Source organism: Oryza brachyantha, chromosome 2 (assembly GCF_000231095.2).
Source record: "Oryza brachyantha chromosome 2, ObraRS2, whole genome shotgun sequence".
In the NCBI taxonomy this organism is placed as follows: domain Eukaryota; kingdom Viridiplantae; phylum Streptophyta; class Magnoliopsida; order Poales; family Poaceae; genus Oryza; species Oryza brachyantha.
In genome coordinates this window covers 24147902-24170229 of record NC_023164.2, presented here as the reverse complement: position 1 = coordinate 24170229, position 22328 = coordinate 24147902, and the positions used below count along the sequence as shown (strand labels likewise).

The window sequence follows — 22328 nt, the reverse complement described above, 5'->3', positions numbered from 1 at the left end:
CAGGCAGATATACAAGTCTTTTACTTGAAGTCCAGCAAGATTTTACATTGCTCTCGCTGGCTAGAAAGTTGTATTTCGATGAGTAGCAATTGCTGCCACCAATAAGTAGGTTTTTGTGGATGGATTTTTTTAGTATCCATGTACTTAACATTTTGTGTGCACTGTGTAGCACTGAATGATCAACTATATTTTTTGAGTATGATTAGCCTCCAGAATTCTAGAATTTACATCCAGATTTAACCTTTGATTTCAGATTACGCAATTTTTCAGATTTCTGTTTAAAGGAACCATGTCATGAACATTTTGTCATTGATGAAACCATCTACATGAGTAGTAGATTCTTTACACAGTTGTATTTATCAGGATGTAGTAAAGTGTCTGACAATCCTTATTTCAGTAGTAGATATGACTCAATTGTGTAATATTCTCACGGGAGCACATGCGAACTTGCTGTCATTTACATTAATACAAATGGGTTAAGAAGTTACATTTTACATCCAGCATTACATATAAAGGGAAAAAAACAACTCCATGTTTATTACATCCAGCTTGACACATGTAAATGATCAGACATGGCAACTACAAATGACATTTGCACATCTTTCCTTTTTCGCCTTCATGGTTGTCCACTAGCATTGGCATTGCTTTCACTATAATATCTAGCTTCCTGGACGCCAAACATGCCTAGTGTTCCAGATTCCATTTGTTATTTGGTTTAGCAGTAGCACCCCTTTGCATCTTTATACGAACAAACATGGTCAACAAAAAATGTAAATCGATTTTTTAACAAAACCCGAAATAAAGTCATTTCCCTGGTCTGAAGATTCTTGGCCCTCATCTGGTCCCTCCAGTTGATAAATCTACTCCTATTGACTCAGGAATTCCATAGACTCGATCGTGTAGTTGCAACAAATTTATTCTGCACCATCCTTTTAGCCAGCTGGCAGAGTGGCAGTAGCCACAAATACGCGATACAACACCGATCACTTATGGCTTATCACTCTCGCAATTGCAAAGACTATTGGACGAAATAACAATATGACAACGATAGATGCACACAGGAAATTATACGAGCTACTGATCTTTGGCAAGGAGCACATGGCGGACGAGCTCGTCGAAGTTGCGGTGAGACGAGCCGCCGGGCTTAGCCGCCCTGACCGCCTTCTCCCTCCACTCCTCTGCCTTCCTCCGCATCTCCTTCCCCTTCTCCCCGTCCATGAGCTCACCGATGAGGCCCGCGACGGCGTCGCGCCTGACGTTGCTGTCTATCTCCATGCCGACGCCCCACTCGTTGCACTGGTACCGGCAGTTGATCTGCTGGTCGGCGAAGAAGGGCCAGATGATGACGGGCACGCCGCCGGCCAAGCTCTCCAGCGTCGAGTTCCAGCCACTGTGCGTCAGGAACGCGCCCACGCCTGGGTGGTTCAGCACCTCCTGCTGCGGGCACCAGGACGCCATCAGTCCGCGCCCCGCCGTCTCAGCCAGGAACTCCGGCGGCAGCACGGCCGTGTCGCCCTTGACGAGGTCGCGCCGGATGATCCACAGGAACTGCCTGCAGCTGTTCGCCAGCCCCCACGCGAACTCCACCAGCTGCTCGTTGGTCATGACGGTGATGCTGCCGAAGTTGACGTACACGACGGAGCCGGCCGCCTTGCCGTCGAGCCACTGCAGGCACTCCTCCTGCTCCTTCCACAGGCTAAGCCTGATGGACGAGCGCGCCGTGGGCGGGTCCTCGCGCGCCACCAGCTGCAGCGGCCCGAGCGTGTACACCTTTGGCAACCCGAGCACCTCCATGGCCGCAACCGCCTCGCCCTCGAGGTCGCCGAAGGTGTTGACGATGACGGCCGATGCACCCTTGCAGCGCTCCGTCTCTTCGATGACGTAGCCTACCATGTACTCCTCCGGGTTTGTGGTGAGTATGAAGCTCGGGAAGTCCCTGATCCTCATGTTCCTCAGCCCCGGCACGTTTTCCACCGGCGTGTCGAGGTATCCGTTCGTCAGCTGCTTGGCATCTGTGCATGCAAAGACAAACCAGATGTGTAAGCTGTTCTGTTACTGTGTCCGTGTCCGTGTGTCGCGCACTCAGAGAGAAGGTAGTAGATGCATGTATGCAACGTAACTGACACGTACCGAGCAGAAATGGTTCACGCAGCGCGGGAAAATTGTACTCACCTTTGAGTGGGGCAAGGCCTCGTTCCATAAGGAGGCGGTAGTGGCGGTATGCAAGATAACTGATGGAGCTGGCTGTCCAGAGCTGGACGTAAGGGAGGCCGAGCTCCTTGGCGGCGTCCATGGAGAACCCCATGACGACGTCGGAGACGACGCAGGTGACGGGCGGGTGGCCCGTGGCGGGGTCGTTGAGCTGGGCGAGGAGGCGGCGGAAAGGACCGAGGCAGGTCTCCTTGGTGGAGCGGCACAGCGAGGGGATGTCCTGCGTGACGTCGTCGTCGTCCGACGGCGGCAGGCCGTCGGGGATGGTGGCGAAGCGGAAGCCCGGGATGCCGGCCACCGCGGCCTCGCCGCGCGTCCGGACGAGGCGGGCGTGGTTGTACTCCGTGTTCACGAACGTGACGTCGAAGCCGCGGGCGTGGAGCAGCTTCGCCACGTTGAGCATCGGCGTGATGTGCCCCTGCGCCGGGTACGGTATGCACACGGCGTGCGGCTTCTCGGCTGATCCCAGAGAACCCATCTCTCCTCTCTCCCGGTCTTTCCTGGCGTCTCGCTGGAGTGATCGTGTTGGTGAGTTGAGTTATGTGGCATGGGCGATGGAAAAGCTCATATTTATAGCAGAAACGGCAGCTGCTAGATCTACGGGGCAATTGGCAGACAGTACATGTGGGTGTGGCATGAAAAAGTCAATTCTCTCTCGCTCGTCGAAAAGATAGAAGTATATTGTGGTATGAACATATCAAGAGGTTAAGGGCTCATTTGAATCACAAGAATGAGAAAAACGGGGAAATAGAAAATTCTGATAAGAATATAAGTATAAAACATAGAATTATAAAACATATAAAAAACTTGAGAATGGTCGTTTGATTGGACCACAGTTAAAACACATGAATTTAAAGAAAGATAAAGACTCAAAGGATTTTTTTCCATGAGATTCTGCCTCTTGTTAAATTTCCTCTAAAACTTATATGGAAAGAGGCATTTTATAAAAATTTTATAGGGTTTATTCCTTTAATTTAAAAGACTTTGTAGAAAAAATTCCTATATAAATGAAATTATCTAAAATTACTATGAATTTCCTTCGAATGAAATGGGCCTAATATTTTGATTTGGCTTGGATGGAGATCCTGAGTTTGTTTATTACTACTAAAGTACTACATTGATACGGATCTGCCGTGTGTTGATGGGCCTGCGCGCGGTAGCAGCCCCTATGGCCCACTAGCTGCTAGCAGCCATGCAGGATATCCTACGCGCCAGCTCTGGTGTAGCCGTGTATGTACGCTTGCAAGCCGCAAGCGGCGCATGCGCGGTTGGCGCCGGTGCGAAGGGAGTTGCACCGGGCATGTCCTCTGCGTGCGCGCCTCATTCGTGTACAATAATGGCGATTGCCAATGCATGCGCTTGGCAAGGTTAGGTCCATTGACGCCTGAAACTCTTTTAAAATCTAGTTAGGAACTTAGGGTATCGCATCGTTCTCTTATTTGCCGTTTACTATTTTTTACCAGTCAGATAGAATGTTAAATATATTTGTGAGGTGATATATCGTTTACTAATTTATTTTTTATTTTTTTTAATTTTTTATATCTATTTAAATGACATGTAAAAATAATAAAATGTTCCTTGGATTAAAACTAATTTTCCATTCACGTTGCTAGCCTACCGTGACGTACCGGTGCTTTCTTACGACCCTCTCGTGAATTCGTGCTCTATCGGGAATTCAGGTTACCTCGAAGAAGTAAAGTCGTGCAGACAAAATCGGGAGTAGGAGTAGCAGTAAACTTCGGAGCATTGGCCATGATGTTGTTTGTGATAATTCACTGCTCTCTCAATCTGGACATGGCTAGTAACGCACGTGTCTCTAAACTGTTCCAAGATCTGCGCGCACTAGCTTGGCCACTACAGCTTGTCAATGCATGGTATGCAGTCAAAGCTGCCGTCGAAGCACCCATGCCGACCTGGGGTAGGCAGGTTAAACCTTTAAAAAACGATTAGCTGATTGATAAACCCGGAGCCCCGATATGCGGGGGAAAAGAGAAAGAAGGATATAATTCTCTGGGCTATCCAGATACGCGAGGCATGCCAGCAAAAGTCATGGGCAGATCATTGGCCTGTTGCGTTGCCCATCCCCATTCCAGATACGCCATACGCGAGATTTGATAATTGAACATAGGGTTGATATTTTTGGCACCTTCACTCGTAATCTTTTATGTACAACCAAACAGCAAACTCACTCTCACAGTATGTACCCATCAGATGACTGAGAATAGTTAAAGTTTCGATCACTTTTCGTTTGGCCGTTAGTCAAAATCTAGAATGAGGTAGAACAAATCTCAAAGATGTGATAACCCTTACCGCATGTTTAGTTCAAAGGAGTTTTAAGAAAAAGTATATATGAATATTCAATAAATGGAAACTATACTGACATCCATTTCAAAAGAATTCAGCAAAGGAAAACTATATAAGACCATTTTGAATGGAATACACATGAACAAATAATGCACTTCAACCCATTTCTTTTCAATCTTTTGGCTAGCTCATGCCATAGCAAAAATTTTATATGTTTTCTAATTCTTTGTTTTGTACGTGTATTTCTATCCTATTTTTGTATTTCTTTTATTTTCTTATATTTTGAAAATCCTATGAATTGAACCATGGTTACAAAAATATCACTCAGCTGATACATATATAACAATAAACCTTCTAAGTTTTACTCAAACTTCTTTTGTGCACTTCCAATAGAAACTTAGTGAGGTTACGGTTTGTCATTGGTCTTTGTCCATTTTAGACATGAGTTTCAAGATTAAACACATGTGTATGCGTGGTGCGTATACCTGCACATTCCGTGTAAAAATAATTAGAAATCTCTAAAATAAAGTGATCGGAGTTCCATGGAAAAGGATATTCACAAAAACACTACTCCCTCTAATTACAAATTTCTTGTTGTTTGTGAATAAGGGTATGGTTAAACTTTTAAAACTTGAACTATTAATAATATTTAAAATATTTAGTTTTAAAAATACTAAGATGACATATATAAATGGGTTATAAAAGTACTTTTAAAAAACAAAAAATTATTGTGGATATATTTTAATAGAAAATCATAGACAAAATAGATTTAGAAGACTTGTTTATCTGGAGGGAGTGATAGGTTTTAGGTTTATCACATATTTTGGCTAAAACCGGCTCCTTGTTTTCTAATAGCACGTTCCTGAATAGCTAAGCAACCTGTTTCGTGAATTTTTTATATAATTTTCTTTAAAAGCCCAAATAAATTAATTTATTGTAGCAGTTTACTAATAATGGCTTATTCTGTTTTCGTGCTAGCTATTATAAACTCCGGCTAATATCCCTGCCAAACTGTGCCTTAGTACTTATAGAGATGCTACGACAATAATAGCTGTATTGTCATTTTGTGTACAGGGGAGAGGGTCCATTTCTTCCCGCGGATGTACTGATGATACTCATCAGCTGACGTGTCTCCATTGGAAGGATCATGTGGAGGTAGAGCGATATGGAATGACCACGTGGAGGTAGAGCGATAGTAAGACAAACCTGTTTGCTCTAATCAGGCAAAGCACAGTTAAATATCGCTATTCTGCCGCAGTTGCATTCACTAATTGGCTGATTGGCAGCCAAGTACATGTTTGATTTCTAGCATAATCCCATCAGCAAATCGCGCTCCAAGCCCCCAGTTGTAAACCGGGCTGCTGCATACAGATTCCCCGATTCCATCACCCTTGAAAGGTGCATACATGTCAATTCTCCGGCTAAGGAGTTGGCCTCTCTGCAACATGCGGTGGCTGCAGTTTGACTACGTACAGTGTAGTGTGCACCATGCATTCTCCCCTCGGATAGACGCGTACAAATCGATCATTGATCCATGTCAACTTCTGCAGCTCCGTTCCCATCTTGATGAACGACGGAACTAGAGATTAATTGGCTTTCAGACGCAGACCCAGAACTCCAGAAGCACCGGTAGCTCGCGGTCAGGGGATGGTGCACTCTCAGGTATCCAAATTCTCGGTGAATGGGTTATCGAGCACGCAATATCAACGAATTACGGTACTACACGGATGGAATGCCCGGATGAACGTGACGGGGTTGGACCGATCTTTGTTTCTATTCCTGCCGCCGCAACTGAGAATTGAATGGCTACGCCACAACTTGTCAAAGTACTATGTGTTTGATTGTCTATAAAACGATGATTGAGCACACTTCACTACTAGCACATTTGTTCACGCGTATTTAACAGTAAATTTAATATGCAGTATAACCAAACTATCATAAAACTACATATTTTAAGGATGCGTATTACAAAAGTAAGATTTAATACTATTTTTTTCCACAAAACTATAGATTTAGAGCTTTTCTTACATTCTTGAAACAATATTGCATTTTTCAGTGTAAAATTTTGTATTTTACACTAAAAATTTTAGTACCTTCAGGTACTTTTCAAGGATGGTAAAAAACGTATAGATTTAAGTTTTAGTATTATAAAACTACAGATTAACTTTAATTTTATCACAAGACTATAACTTTATAACTTAAAAAGGATGAAAATTTTCTCCTTTCCACAACTATATCATTGAGTGACGGGGCGAATATAAGAAAGATGAGCAATCTGATTAGGTATCAAAAGGTACCAAAATTTTAATGTAAAATTTAAACCTACTAGTAATTAAGGTATCAAGAGGTACTAAAATTACTGTACATAAAAAAGTGGTACCTCCTATTATCTTATAAGTACCGTAAAATTGCTGAAGAAAGATACTCACATCCTCACACACATGGCTTGGATTTATCTCCCTTTTCTCTCTCTCCATTTCTCCGGTGCCAGTATCTCAAATCTTAATCATCCCGTACTTTGGACTGTGACTCAATGTAACGAAATTGAGCAACAACACTTACGGTATACATGTTTTATTGTTATTTTTTCTAACTATATATTATTACGAATATTGTGTTGTGTGTGTTTCTTGATAAATAAATTCTTACCATTTCACATTTAAATCCTAATTATTTTTATCTAGTAGTAATTTTTAAATCTTGATGATTGCCTTTATGTTTTTAGATATAATTTGTTAGAAAAACAGAGAGCTGTAATAAAAAAGTACAGTTCATTGGATTTGAAATTTGTTGTTGGAGAACCATAGGAAATATTTTTACAGTTTAGTCAACACTATTACAGTTATATTATTCACGAGGCAGCCAGACAGGTGAGTGGAGAAGAAAGAAAATGAGGAAGCCAATGGCTTCCGGATTTTGTGGGTCAGGGGCAGATGATTCCGGCTGGCTAACCCTTTGACCGGCGAAAGCAAGTGTGAAGGTCAAAGCCAAAGACGCCAACGACGCCATGCCACCATGCCAGTAAGCTACAGTAGTCACGACCAGGAAAACGCAAGTAGCGTAGCGGTGCTCACTGCACACGTCACTCATGTTCGTCCGCTACGGGTTGCGGTGCTGCGCGGCCATCGTGCGAAGCTGGATGTATTTTGGGGTGGGCTGTCTCCGAAGTCCAGACTCTGGGATTTTTCGGTCTTTTCGGCCTCTTTGATTAAAAAAAAATTATAAAAATTTTAAAGAATTTCATTCTTATAAGGATTTTTTCTATAAAGACTTTTGAATCAAAAGAATAAATCTTATGAAATTCTTATGGAATACCTCTTTACATACAAGTTTTAGAGGAAATTTAGCAAGAGGTAGAACCTCTTGGAAAAAAAATCCTTTGTGTCTTTATCCCTCCTCAAATTCATGTGTTTTTTCTGTGGTCTAATCAAACGGTCATTCCTACGTTTTTCTTATGTTTTGTAATCCTCTGTTTTACACATATATTCTGGTTAGAATTCTATATTTTTTTTAATCCTCTATTTCTTTTATTTCTATGATTCAAATGGCCCTTCTTCCTAGGCATCAAAGCTCCGGGCTCTGTTCTCCAAGAAAAGAGAGGATGAGAAGAAGGGACTCTGCTCTGATCTGATCGGGTAAAAATAATTTGGATTTATGGTTAAAGAAGAAAAGGAAGAAAAGACGCATGGCGGCTTGCACCCTCTTCCTCACGGCCTCTATCATCTCGTTGCTGTGGCGTCACCGCGTCAGCCGTCTCGGTGACAGGTGGTCATCGTCTGTATCATAATAACTTTATTTTTCGTTTTTTATTAAACATTTGACTATTTATTTTATTTAAAAAATTTGTAGAAAAAATTATAAAAATTAGTCAAAATTAGTCACGTATAAAGTTGTATTCATGTTTTATACTCTAGTAAGAATAAAAATATTAATAAAAAATTTTAAATAAAACAAAAGTTAAAATATTGTATTAATAAACTTAAAACGATGTTATTTTTGGACGGAGGAAATATTCTTCTAGTTTAGCCGGCTTTATCAAGGTGGTATAGCCATTTACGCTTATTTTATTCGGTAAGATAGCCCAATTCCAAGACGCCGGCCATCAACCTTCTCCACGCAAGTGTCCACTACGCCGGCATAAACAATCACGCGCCACTGCTCGCTTTCTGAAATCAGATAGGCGCACACCCACCTTATCACAATTTGGTCTAGCGCACCTCCAAGAACAGCGCGCGTCAAGGACCACCTGCCAGCGGCCGTCGATCGCCGGAGCACGCCCGGGGCCGGCGAACGGACGAACACGACGATGAGCTCCCAGTCCCAGACGAGGCAGCCGCACGCGGTGCTCATCCCGCAGCCGGTGCAGGGCCACATCACGCCCATGCTGCACCTCGCCAAGGCGCTGCACGCCAGGGGGTTTCGCGTGACCTACGTCAACTCCGAGTACAACCGCCGCCGCCTGCTCCGCTCCCGCGGGCCGGGCGCGCTGGCTGGTGCCCCGGGCTTCCGTTTCGAGGCCGTGCCGGACGGCCTGCCGGAGTCCGGCAACGACGACGTCACGCAGGACATCGCCGCGCTCTGCGTGTCCACTACCAAGCATAGCGCCGAGCCGTTCAGGGAGCTGCTGGTGAGGCTGAACAGCACGCCCGGGTCGCCGCCGGTGAGCTGCGTCATAGCCGATGGCGTGATGAGCTTCGCGCAGAGAGTCGCCGAGGAGATGGGCATCCTCGCCGTGGTGTTCTGGACTACGAGCGCTTGCGGCTTCATGGGTTACCTCCACTTCGCCGAGCTCATCAGACGAGGCTATGTACCACTTAAAGGTGCACATTTTTTTTCTGACGCTTGATGCAGCTGAGATTTTCGCCTAATTACGCTCATACCAGAAGAAATATTGATCGCAAGATTAATTAGTAATTTAGACACTCTTTCTTTGACTGTTACTCGTATTGGTTAGTAAGTAGGAAATCAGTTTTTTAGTACATGGGTTGATGTCCATATATGTCATCTAAATAGTCATAAAAATATGAAAGAATTAGATAAGAAATATTAATATAAGTTATACCTCTTCACAAACATATAAGTTTAAATTTAATTTATATAAGTCATAGCAAAAATAACAAAAATAATTATGACAACGATTTGACCAATCTATTATATATATATAATAATGGAAAAAGGAGCCTCCACGTTGCTCCTCGCGGGCTAGAAATTCTAAGATTAATCGAAGAAAAATAAAATAAAAAAATCAATCGGACAAGCAATTGGAAAAGAATCAAAGAAAATCGGGACTCTCCAACTGGAGATCGTTAGTGCATGCAATGAGATCGTTAAGTGGGCTCTAGGAGGTGGAGCCCACTAGCAGCCACAGCAAATCACACATTAATTGGATCAGACTTGGTGAATATAGAAATGGTAGGAAACGATATCTACGTTAATAGGAATTGGACTGAAAAAAGAAAAAATAACGGACTTTTAATCAGACAAGGAAAATCAAAGGAAAAAAGAGAAAAAAAGATATATTTAAATTTCACAGACCGATGAAAAATAAGGAAAAAAAAAGAGTCCATGTGTAATAAAGTTTAGAAGAATCCAAATCTTAAATTAAAAAATTGAAAATAATTGATATTGCGGGAAGAGTCTATCTATAAATATAATTTAGAAAATCTAAAATTTTGGTCAATCCGAAACGATATCCGCGTTAATAGGAATCAGGCTGAAAAAAGGGGAAATAACGGGTTTTTCTAATCGGACAAGGAAAATCAAAGAAAAATAAGAGAAAAAAAGAAAAGATTTTTTAATTTGACCGATTGATTAAAAATAAGGAAAATAATAAAAGAGTCGATAAAGTTTAGAAAAATCCAAATCTTGAATTAACAATTTTAAGATAATTGATATCGAGAGACGAGTCTATCTATACATACAATTTAGAAAGGTCTAAAATTTTGGTTAAAAATAGGAAAAAATTAAGAGAAAGAGTCAAAATACAAATACAATTTAGAAGTATATAAATTTGAATTACAAATTAAATATTATGCATAAAAGAGTTAATGCACAAGTAAAATGGGATTCCATGTAAAAATATGACTAAAAAAACTAATATCCGAATTAACAATTTAAAAGTAATTACTATCGAGATAAATGACTCTATATAGATAAAATTTATAACAATGCTAGCCCGTGCAGTATGCGTGGGCCATCGTACTAGAAATTCTCACGAACAATATATATAAAGTAATATAAAAAAGAGCACCCACATTGTCCCTTATGAGGTAGAAATTATGAGATTAATTGAAGAAAAATAAGAGAGAGAAAAAAGATCAATCAGAAAAAAATGGAAAGAAGATCAAAATATTTGCACGGGTATGTCAATTTGATCGGACAGATCAGGCTTATTCACGTGCACGTTAATTTGATCGGATACATCAGGTTTATTTACATGTGACATCTCATCATTGTGTTTCTATAAAAAATAAAAATAAAAGATCAGGTCTACACGCACTACGTTTACTCTTAGGGCTAGAAAATCCCACACTAATAGAAAGAAAATAAGAGAAGAAAAAGAAAATGTAATGATATTTTGATCGCATAAGGAGTTTTTAATAGAAAAAAGAACGTGATTTTTTGGGAAAAAAAAAGAAAAGATAATGATTTTTTCATCGGACAAGGAAAGGAAGAAAATCGTGTTTTTTATCGAGCCATCGAAACAAAATAATAGATAAAAAAGATAATATTTTTTTGAAATTAGGTAAGAAAAGGGAAAAATCAGATTTTTTTAGTCAGTTGTAGTATTATTCTTACATCTATTATGTTACTAATATGTTATTAAGATAATATAAAAAGAACCACGGTCTTACTTTGTGTGGAGCTTCAAATGTAAAAGTTTGATCTAAATTAGATCTGAGTTTAAAACTATATTTAGATATTATATAAGAAATTTCATAACGAAGTTAGCCGCGTAGTCTGCGCTGTCCACCATGCTAGTTCAACTTATAAAAAACTAGCAATTTGACTACTTGACTTTATTTCTGCACGTTTCTCAGATCAGTGTGACCTGACGAACGGATACCTGGACACTTCGATCGACTGGATCCCAGGAATGCAAGGCATCCGTCTCAGGGACGTGCCAAGCTTCATCAGAACGACCGACCCGGACGACGTCATGCTCAACTTCGACGGCGGTGAGGCGCAAAACGCGCGCAAGGCCCGCGGTCTCATCCTCAACACGTACGACGCGCTCGAGCAGGACGTCGTCGACGCGCTGCGCAGCGAGTTCCCGCGGGTGTACACCGTCGGCCCGCTCCCGGCGTTCGCCAAGGCCGTGGCCGGCGAGGTGGGCGCGATCGGCGGGAACCTCTGGAAGGAGGACACGAGGTGCCTCCGGTGGCTGGACGCACAGCAGCCAGGCTCCGTCGTGTACGTCAACTTCGGCAGCATCACCGTCATGTCGCCGGCTCACCTCGCTGAGTTCGCCTGGGGCCTAGCGAGCTGCGGCCGGCCGTTCCTGTGGGTCATCAGGCCTGACCTCGTGTCAGCCGGCGAGAAGGCCATGCTGCCGGATGAGTTCGCCGGGGAGACCAAAGAGACGGGTGTTCTGGCGAGCTGGTGCCCGCAAGAGCTCGTCCTGTCCCACCCGTCGGTCGGCCTGTTCCTGACGCACTGCGGGTGGAACTCGACGCTGGAGAGCATATGCGCCGGCGTCCCGATGATCTGCTGGCCGTTCTTCGCCGAGCAGCCGACGAACTGCCATTACGTGTGTGACAAGTGGGGGATCGGTATGGAGATCGACGGCAACGTGAGCAGAACGGAGGTGGCGCGGCTCGTGCGCGAGGCGATGGAGGGCGAGAGAGGCAAGGTCATGCGAGTGAACGCCATGATGTGGAAGGAGAAAGCCAAGGAGGCGACGGAGGAAAGAGGGTCTTCCAGCAAAAACCTGGAACGTTTGATCGAATTCTTGCTTTCTGGAAGTGATGCTGCAAGGTGACTTTCCGTCCTGTTCATCTCACAGAAATCGAATTAGGAACGTCGGGAGGATACAGATATGAGTCCGGAGACGTTTTACGGCCTCATGAATTCAGCTTCGCTTACAAATAACCACACCAATCTTTATGTTTCTGTTCGTCGAAATTTAAATTTTTAACATTAAATTTAGAGTTGATTTAAAGTTTTTTTATTATAGTCTATTCTTCAATCTTAGATTTAGATCACTAAAAACATGTATATAAAATTTTATTTATAAATAATTTTTCGTTTATGTCGTTTGACTTTTTTCTTCAAAAAGTCAAACAATCACCTCCAAGTCACCAACAACCATGATGTTAGATAAGTTCTTTAGGGTTGGCCGCCGTGCTGTAGTGCTCCAATTCATTAACCTGATCTCAGCCACTCCCCCAGTAAAAACACAAAGTTAGGTATCAATGATGATCCCCCGTGTACTCCAAGAGTGACCGTTTCGTCGACCAGTTGAATGGCAACATCCGATGCAGATGTGCATGCACAAACCTCTCTTTTCAAAGTTATTCAGAGTGCTCCTATGGTGATGAGTGGTTTTAGTTCGTCGAGCCACAACGCCAACTGGACGTCTATATTTGCGCTTCGGTACAGATCTATGCTCCTCCTTGAGGGAATTGGAGCCTCAGGTCAAATTGTGCAAAAGGAGTCGGCCTAGGAGCCATGTTGCACAAGCATGTGTCCCAACCTTGCACCTTGACCTAGTGATTAAGTCATCAACATAAAAAAGATAGCCCGATCCACCAAGCTCATCTTCGAATCTATCGTCACTGTCGAAGTTACCTCAGTCCGTGTTGCTATGAAGCGCGACCACTACTGACGAAGAAGGACAAGATGAGAGAAAATGAAGGATCTGAATCTAAAGCAATAGCCAGCAGGGACCTCTACGACCGCTGCCGGATTTGAAGCAGGGAGTCTGTACCATGACCACCAGTGCAATACTTTAACCCGTCTATGACATGGTCGAGTGGATCTGGTGAGTGGAACCATAAGGGTGTCTATGACTATGGTCTCGATATGTGTTGCCACCCTTTTCCTCTTCCTGACTTGAGAGAGCTAGAAGTCGGCACGGTGATCCACCAGAGAAGAGAAGGGACATGAGAAGGCAACGATGACGAACAAAATTAGAGCAGTGGCAACTGGACATCGGGATGCAGCGAGAGTGACAAGCGGTGCAGGGAATTATTTTATATTTATTTCTTGATCTGAGGGGGTTTAGTGTAAAATTTTAGGTTCCTACGTGAATTAACAAAATGTGTGGATCAAAATAAAAAGTGCTAGCTGCTGAAATACAAAATTGAAGCACTCTTTAAACTACTATGCAATATAAGAAAAATAAATTTTGGTCTCGCAGCCTTATCTTATGTTAGTGCAAGATCACTTTAAACGAGTGGCTTGCACCGTGAATGCTCCAATTTCCACCCCGGCTGCTATCAACCGGGAAGATTCCATGATGGAGCAGTGATTGGTTGTTCACCCACCTCTTTGTCTTTCTGTTTATGTTTTATGTTTATGAGTTAAATTTTAAATTTTTGGCCCTAAATTTGTTGTTGGTTTTAGAGTTTTACTAATCATACCTTAGCGTTTAGATCATAAAGAATATAAAGAATATGTATATAAAAGTTTTATTCATAAAAATATTTTTATTTATAAATATACCGTTTGTTTTTTCGCACCAAAATATCACCCCATTGATCTGGGCTTATCCATCAGAGCATGGAACACACCGCCGTTTTCTTTCGTTGCGAACTTCTTGGACTTTAGCCAAAAACTCCGTATAAGTTATTCCATACGTGGTAGCGACGTATTGTCCGGTCAGAGTAATACAGGTGTCCTTTGTGTATCTTTTTTTTCTCTGTCACACAATCAACTATTGGAATATAATAAACATGACAATCCACATTATTGACTCTAGAGCAATTTTGTCATTATTGGAAAGGTATCACTGTTTTCTACGTAAAATTTAGTATTTCGAGGTGCTTTTTGATAAACCAGAGCAAATCTCTACGAGAAAACAGCAGGAGCCGGAAGAGATTGCGAAAAATTACAGTTTTTTTTTGTGAAGCTGAGTTGGGCCATACAATTGATCCACCAAAGAAATGCATTGAGAAAACTGGAAAAAGAAAAAGAAATAATGAAAGAACAAATCTTTGGTGCTTTTTTCAGTCAAGAAATGAGTGCTTGAAATTGTGTTACAGACCACCATGTGGGCTGACATCTTAAATCATTTCGAAAGAATTTTCAGTTCACCAAGTCAGTTCGAGGTGTTTTGATCTTAATTTGGTCCTACAGTCTTTGATGCTTCCTGGTTGTCTGTGGTTGTTGGAGTTGGGGCTGCACTCGCAGAGACTGGCGGAGCTGATTGAGCACCTGCAACATATTCAGCGGTAGTCAGGGATAAATTTGTGAAAACACCAATGTAATTGAACGTTAATGCATCACTTTGTTTTTGGTCTTAACAATGAACAAAATAGCTATTTGAATCGTTGAATGACCGGCTATTAATGACATGCCTGCTGTATCATCTGGTTGCCTCGAGACTGCATGAGGCGGTAACTGAAGTCTGAAATTTGGTGGGAGTGAAGGCCCTGGAGGGAAAGAACCCTCAAACTGCGCTGTAGGCTGCTGAACGAAAGGCGGCCGTGCAGCTTGCTGCATCGGGGAGTAGCCAGTCCTTGGACCCGGACCACCCGGCATATACCCCATGAGCTGGTATGATGGCGTTGAAGGAGAATTTGGACCATACAGCTGAGGGTAGTAATGCGGCAACACTTGTGAATTGTACACGGCCTGCTCAGGAGTTTTCAAACATTGGATGGTCTCAGTATATATTGCCAGATGAAAAATAAGATGGTTCAGACAAAAGGATATTTCCAGTATATAATGCTAGATGCGAAAATAAGACAGACACACACACACATAATGCAGATGTCTGTTACTACTTACTACCGTGGGTTCTAGTAAAAAAGAGAGAGTAGATAGTCAATTCTAAATACTAAACATCAGAGTCCAAAATAAGATATATGTATGCTTTTTAGGTCCATGCTATGATGTTGTGAATTCAGAGTTTCAGACCATAGGCACTAACAACTTATCTCTTATTTGTGTACAGTTACCAGATTATTGGAGATGCATGTAGCAAGAAACAATCGCATATGATGGAAGTGACAATGAACAAGGAGATTAATGGGATGCTTGCCTGTTGGTATGGATGCTGGTATGAATAATCAGATGGGTACCAGTACCTGCAAAAGTTTGCATAATTCTTTAGTGCGTTGTAAAAGATTGAGAGGGATTGAGCTGAACATGAGACCCATCATTGTCTCTTGGAGACATATCTACCGGATCCTGGCTGTAAAGCCCAAACTTATCTCCTGCACTAAATATAAGTCTAGCTAAAACTAGGACCATTTCAAACAAACTTTTCCCTTTTCTTGTACTTCCAGTTTTATCAGTAGTAGCAGTTTATTCATTTGTTATACAACTTTTAAGGACATAAAAATCAATTAGCTGGCTAAATCATAATCCCCATCAAAGAAAAATGGACAACGCTTCGGTGCATATTACTTGTAGTATAATACTGCCAGTGCCAGTAGAACTAATCTCATTCATTGATTTAAAAGGGTATTTTCGTACTTTGATTAATATTAGATTTGTATTTATTATTTTTTAATCACATTATGCATGGATTAAAAAAAGCCTAACAAGGCCCACTTACTATCACAGTAAAAAAGACGATATTGCTCTCTCAGAATTCTACTACACCTAAAATCGTTAGTAATATAATTTAATCACAACCATGCAACAAAATTAGATCAGCGGTCTGGATTAAATTATACTATAGGTAATATGTACCGGAGTCGGTCTCGAGAAAAATATAGTCATTGGCAAAAACAAAACTGGCCCCTGTTTTTTTTAAAAAAAATATGTAACGATATCCACAAACAATCGTAACATCGTTAGCTTTTTTTTCATAAAAATCAAGATCAAGAGTATAACTCTCAGATCACCTAGTTTTAATTCGCACGTCAGAAATGCAGAAACAAATCAATCACTTTCCAGCGGTTGTTCTTAGCAAAATACTACTAGTAGGAGTATATAACCAAGTTCCGTACATGCCATGCCCCTCCTGTAGTCATGTTTCAACTATCTGTAGTGGTCCACGGCTATAAAGAAACAAATAACAGAAAAGCAGCAAATTGCAATAGCAGCAGCCAAGTGGCATCAGATCTGAATGCAGGCATTTAACTCTGCAGAAAACCAACAAAGTGCATAGTGTGTTTGCAGTGAAGGCAACACCACACGGTGGTCTTACAGAGAGAGGAAGAAAGATTGTGGGGGGGGGGACCACCAGAATTGAATGCCCATTGGCCATTGCTGAGCTGCTGTCTCCCTCCCATCGGCCCAGGTTTAATGGGCCATCACGCAGGGCCCAACAGGAGTGGGAATGGAGACACGTGGGCCCGCTGTGCTCCTTGGCAACTGAACCCTTCTGCCCAATTAAGGAAAACGAAAAACGGAAAGCTGCTGCCACGAAAGGAATGGGACCTCGCACACTGTCACGGCCGTGAAAATGACGCAGTAGCTAGTAGTACAATAAAAGATCAGCATCTCCAATCTCCGTGCATTAGCAGCAACAACTTCCTTATCTACTACTCCACCCGTTTATTAACCTCTAGGAGCAAGTATAATAGCAGGTTATAAGCCGACTAAATGCTGATATGGAAAAAAAGAGACGGAGAGAGAGGAAAAACGAACTATAAGGTTATAGTCAGCTCAAACATAAGAACCAAGAAACTCTAGAAGAAAGACATATGTGTCTTGCATCAAAGATGAAGAGCTAACCACTATATGAGTGGGCTATATGAGTGTGTCTTGTTGGCTATAAAAATCATTGTAGTTTTTTTAGCTCATTCAGATAGTAGTTAGTTGTTTATAATTATACAAAGCTCACTTGTCTCTTTCCCAGATTTTCTTAGTTCTAGTGCATAAGCTTATAGTTCGCTTCTCCTCTCTCCTCTTCTATCTCTTCTTCACCTCAGTATTTAACTGGTTTATAACATGCTATTATACTTGCTCTAAGCAAGCCATCGATCACTTTGGACTAGAAAGGCAACACGGTCTGGTCTAACTCAACATCGTAAAACGGCATACGTCTCCGGTCACCCTGAACCACTAGTTTCAATCACCAATGACGCGGAACCCTCACTACCTAAACAACTTATCATTCTCTAGACTGCAATATTGCAATGGCAATTTACAGCTAGACTCTAAGAAGCAAACACGTTGCAAACTCCCAAGAGAAAATGACATGGTGCTGATATGGACATGTAGCTAGTGCTAGCTGCTGTCGCACAGTAGTCGATCGGTTCAGGTTAATCTGCAGCGTGGCTCGGATCCCACGATGACGACGGTGCAATATACTACTACTGCGTACTCCTACTAGTGATGGTTGTACGTATCATCCATGCATTATCGTGATCGTGGGCTCTGAGTCGCGCTGCATCAGGTGCTTTTTAAAGGACAGAAAGAGGAGAAGGCTTGGTACTCAACTACTGCCTCTGCCTCTGTCTCATAATAATTTTATTTTTCGTTTTTTCATGTCCAACGTTTGACCATTTATCTTTTTTAAAAAAATTTTACGATTAATTTTTTTATTATTACTAGATGATAAAATATGAATATTTCTTTATACGTAACTAATTTTTCTAAACTTTTATATAATTTTTTTAAATAAAACGAATGATTAAAGAAAAACCCGAAAAATAAACTCGGGGCAGTACTCACTGAGGGTGGTAGTACATTGGTTGAGGTGGGGCCGTCATCTGCTGCGGCGGCATCCGGCCGCCCATGTAAGGATGTGGGCCAATGTGTGGTTGATCCGGAAAATGGGACCCACGTGGGGCCCGCCCTGCAGAGAGAGAAATGATTTAGGCATGACAATATGGCATTTTGTAGGCTGAAGAGAAAACAACACACACGATGGCATTATTATGACACAAGAAAAATAAATGAACTGTACAGAGGCAGTAGATGTATGTATGACGTCCAGTAGCCAGTAGGGCAAGGGTTACAAAACAGTTGTATGGGCTGTGCAGAGAGTGTCACCACGTGCCCCCTACCTTGACCGGGTTTGACTATGATTCATGCTAATAATATACTGAGTTGCGATTCCTCTGAAAATGTTACTATATGGACGACTTAACCTTAAAAAAAAACAGTTTCTCAGCATAGTAGCACACCATCAGTTAGTCAGCATTTTTTTTCTATTTTTAGAATTAGAATGGCTGAATGGCAAAGAATTCATTGAATTTAACAGTTTCTCAGCATATGCGGACACCATCTAGTCAGCATTTTTCTTCTTTTTTTAGAAGGAGAATGGCGAATAATTCATAGAATTTTTTATAGATTAGCACACCGCCAAACAAGTCTAAGACTGTTTTTAGCTAGCGAGTAGCGAGCACTACAACCAACTCCATTTAGGCACTGTTGCGCTGTAATGCACTAAACAACATTTTTTCTTTTGTAAACATAGTATGATGGCCCAATTGTTGTAGCATACAAAAGGAGAAAAGACTCAAAAGACCAATACAATCATCAAGTAACCCCTTATACAATTTCTTTTACGAAAAGCACACCAAAGTCACAAAATGAAAGATAGACGACCGCAGCGGTATATGCATGCATGCATGTTCTCTTTTCTTTTCTTGAAAGGAAAATATATGCATGTTTTCATCGCACGCACAGTGGCCTAAGACAATGAGGGCATGCTTGCGTGCGTGATGCACTGCAATAAACTCAAATGATGCATGTGTACTATCTCTCCCTCCCTATGAATGAACACAAAATTGAAGTGAAAGTGAAGCTGAAGAAACAAGAGGATACTGGCCCTTCCACATCCGATGCGGAATAGCCACAATATGGAATGAAACTGTGCTAGCACCTACTGGTCAAAGACTGCGAAAGAGTAGTATATGCGATGAAGCATTTTTCTAGTGCCCGGCACCGATTTTCACCAGAAAAGAAAAGAAGGCAGCGGCCGGGTTCCTGATTCTCCAGCTGCAATATCCCTATTGCTTTACACCTCATTCTCGCTGGAACGATTAAACATATTGCCACCACATTCTTCAGTCAAACCACCCAAATTCTCTCCCAATAAGCAACACAAAAAATAATATTGAGTTATGCATAGAACAGAAAGTTCATCCCCACTCATCAACCATCTATAACCGCAAATCTAACAAGATCGTGCTAATCTAATTAATCAGCAAGTGCTACGGCGGGTACGTGGAGCAGCAAATGCAGCAGATAATTAGGGGTAGTAAACTAGTAGTAACTGCTGCGAGGCCAGGCTGGCCAAGCACACAGGTAGCTAGCGCAGCCATGAGCGCTATGGTAATGTGATGTCTGATCCTGCCACCTCTCCCAATGCAGACGCAGTACTCGTCGTTAGTCGTCGTCCTCCTTGCTGTGTGCTGGCGCCCAGTGTTTTAGGCTTTTGGCGAGCTGGACCTGGGCCCCACCCATCTGCCATGCCAACACGACCCACCAAAGCAGCGCACGCAAGGAGGACGACGAAGAGGGGAAAAAAAGGATGGGGTAAAAAAATTGGCGGAGTGCCCTAATCAAGCTTATCCGGTTTGATTGCGTGCGGGAAACTGGTTTACCGCTAATCATGGCCCAGTTATTTGCTGCCATGCACATGCGCGTGCCTTGTTCTGGCAAGTAACGGAAAGACGGCATTGATTTGGTTCGGGTTCCTTCGGGTTGCTCACCTCGCGACGGCGACGACGATGGCCGCGGCGGCCCCTGGGAGGCAATGTTGCAGTTCGCGCGCCGCCCGCCGATCGTCGGGTTCGGGTTCAGCACCGCCTCCTGCGCGGACTCCGGGTCCCGGAACGTCACCTGCGTTGTGGAAAGTAGATCGATCGATCAATTAGGGGCGTGCACGGCGCGCGGCTGGCGATCATCCCGTTGTCGACCGACGAGAAAGAGAGAGGGGAACGTACGAATCCGTAGCCCTTGGACCGGCCGGTCTCGCGATCGGCGATGACGACGGCCTCGAGAATTTCACCATATCGCTGAAAGTGATCGTGGAGCCCCTTGGACGGCGTCTCCCACGCGAGCCCCCCTACGAACACCTTGGTAAGCGTGGTGTCGCCGAACCGCGTCCGGTGGTTCGGTATCCCGCCGCCGCCCGCCGTCGCGTGCGCCGCCGGCGACGATCCACCAGCCGAGGACGACGCCGCAGCCATCAAAAAACACACCCCGGCTGCCGCTTGCTTCCTCTCGCGCACAGAAATCTCGAATACTCCTATGAGGATCAAACCATTTTATCTGATCGCGCCTTCTCCTTTATATATATCTCGAGGCTTATTGCGCGGCTGGGTCGATCACGACCCAGCTCACCGCCTTGCACAGGAGCAACCGGCCTACCGTGTGTGCTCCGACCTCCTCGGTTTCCAAGTAGTGCTCTTCTTCCATAACCTCTCCCCACCTCAGGCTGGGAAGGTGGAGGAGGTGGAGGAGGGATTTGTTAAGAGGAGAGGCGAAGGAGACTCGGAGGAGGAGAGGGATGGACAGGGGGGGTTATGCGCTGGAAGAGAGGGTTTCGGGTGTGGGATGACAGCTGCGTCACCCTTTCTAGTCTAGCTTCCAATCGACTACTATAATACTACTAGCTTTGCAGGCCCCTGTTGCCTCCTTGTACTCCCTCCCTTTTTTTTCTCTCTCTCTATCTCTTCTCTTTGCATCTCTCTGCGTCTCTGTCTCCCTTCATGTGTTGTGTTCTCTCAAAGAGGCCGTGAGCTGCTTGCTGTGCCTGTGCTGCCACGGTGCCACCTTCTCCTACGCGCCGCGCCCACTTGTGTGTGTGTGGGCGTCCTCCGCTCCGGCCTGTCGCCCTCGCAGGCGGGAGCCGAGCCCAGCCCAACACGCGCGTTAATCAAAGGCGCGTGGCACTCGAACTCGATCGGCTGCGTAGTAGCGCGTACGCCTGCGCGCGCGAGCAAGATGGAGTTGGTGGTTGGCGGGCGCGGTTGCGGTTGTTTGTGGATTTGCCTCTCCTCTTGCCCGCGTGACTCTCATCCGAAGGGAACTGTGTCACCGTCGTGTCAAGAAGGAAAAAGGAAGAACCTGGATTGATTCATTTTGATCAACTGCATTAAGAAAATGTAAATGCGGTTCTTTTGCATGGGTTTCTCTCTAGCAAATTGACGTCGACCTCGAAGCAGCATTCACAATTTGGCATCGCTCTGAGGAGGTGTTTAGATGCAAATTTTTTTTGGAAAAATGGTCACATCGAATGTTTGACTGGATGTCGGAAGGAGTTTTCGGACACGAATGAAGAAACGAATTTTACGGCTCGGCTGGAAACCGCGAGACGAATTTTTTGAGCCTAATTAAGCCACCATTAGCATATATTGGTTACTGTAACACTTATGACTAATCATAGACTAATTAGGCTCAAAAGATTCGTCTCAAGTTTTCTTCCACAACTGTGCAATTAGTTTTTTGATTCATCTATATTTAATGTTCCATTTAAATGTCTAAAAATTCGATGTGTTGTTTTTGAGAAATTTTTTTAAGAACTAAAAGAGACCTTAGTCACAGTAGTACGGTCAGGAACTCAGGATATGCAGGGTGTCGTCAGCTCTAGCCTGAAACAGACGGAAACCCCGCGTAGCATCGTTGAGTCGGCCTAGGCGTGTCTCCACTGCCCATCACCGTCGTCATTAGTTCATACAGCATGCCGCTCCATTTAATTAAGAGCGTTTTCGTACGACCATGGCCGACTTATGTTGTCG

The 22328-nt window shown here is 43.3% G+C and overlaps 3 protein-coding genes across 3 annotated transcripts; 1 reads left to right on the top strand and 2 right to left on the bottom strand.

Annotated features, from left to right (window-relative positions):
- Positions 1–432: 432 nt before the first annotated feature.
- On the bottom strand, positions 433–2738 carry LOC102711503 (7-deoxyloganetin glucosyltransferase-like). The gene is made up of 2 exons (XM_006647862.3): positions 2173–2738; positions 433–2012 (listed from the first exon to the last, which is right to left on the bottom strand). Exons 1-2 carry the CDS (start codon positions 2687–2689, stop codon positions 1075–1077), a joined length of 1455 nt encoding a protein of 484 aa, XP_006647925.1. The 5' UTR covers positions 2690–2738; the 3' UTR covers positions 433–1074.
- Positions 2739–8600: 5862 nt separating this feature from the next.
- Positions 8601–12709, top strand: LOC102709908 (7-deoxyloganetin glucosyltransferase-like). Its single transcript, XM_006648999.3, has 2 exons — positions 8601–9335; positions 11556–12709. The coding sequence occupies exons 1-2, from the start codon at positions 8822–8824 to the stop codon at positions 12494–12496; spliced, it is 1455 nt and encodes a 484-aa protein (XP_006649062.1). The 5' UTR covers positions 8601–8821; the 3' UTR covers positions 12497–12709.
- A 1843-nt stretch (positions 12710–14552) lies between these two features.
- On the bottom strand, positions 14553–21231 carry LOC102711228 (probable RNA-binding protein ARP1). The gene is made up of 6 exons (XM_006647861.2): positions 20532–21231; positions 20298–20427; positions 18310–18433; positions 15722–15767; positions 15036–15312; positions 14553–14892 (listed from the first exon to the last, which is right to left on the bottom strand). The coding sequence occupies exons 1-6, from the start codon at positions 20775–20777 to the stop codon at positions 14798–14800; spliced, it is 918 nt and encodes a 305-aa protein (XP_006647924.1). The 5' UTR covers positions 20778–21231; the 3' UTR covers positions 14553–14797.
- Positions 21232–22328: the final 1097 nt, after the last annotated feature.

Bases quoted from the DNA above. Each gene is read 5' to 3' on its own strand.
- LOC102711503 (XM_006647862.3), bottom strand. From the start codon at position 2,689: ATGGGTTCTCTGGGATCAGCCGAGAAGCCGCACGCCGTGTGCATACCG. The intron at 2,013-2,172 runs GTGAGTACAATT...TTGCATGCACAG, and splicing joins AGGCCTTGCCCCACTCAAAG to ATGCCAAGCAGCTGACGAAC.
- LOC102709908 (XM_006648999.3), top strand. From the start codon at position 8,822: ATGAGCTCCCAGTCCCAGACGAGGCAGCCGCACGCGGTGCTCATCCCG. The intron at 9,336-11,555 runs GTGCACATTTTT...CACGTTTCTCAG, and splicing joins AGGCTATGTACCACTTAAAG to ATCAGTGTGACCTGACGAAC.
- LOC102711228 (XM_006647861.2), bottom strand. From the start codon at position 20,777: ATGGCTGCGGCGTCGTCCTCGGCTGGTGGATCGTCGCCGGCGGCGCAC. The intron at 15,313-15,721 runs GCAAGCATCCCA...ACTCCTGAGCAG, and splicing joins ACCAGCATCCATACCAACAG to GCCGTGTACAATTCACAAGT. The intron at 14,893-15,035 runs GCATGTCATTAA...AATATGTTGCAG, and splicing joins GCAACCAGATGATACAGCAG to GTGCTCAATCAGCTCCGCCA.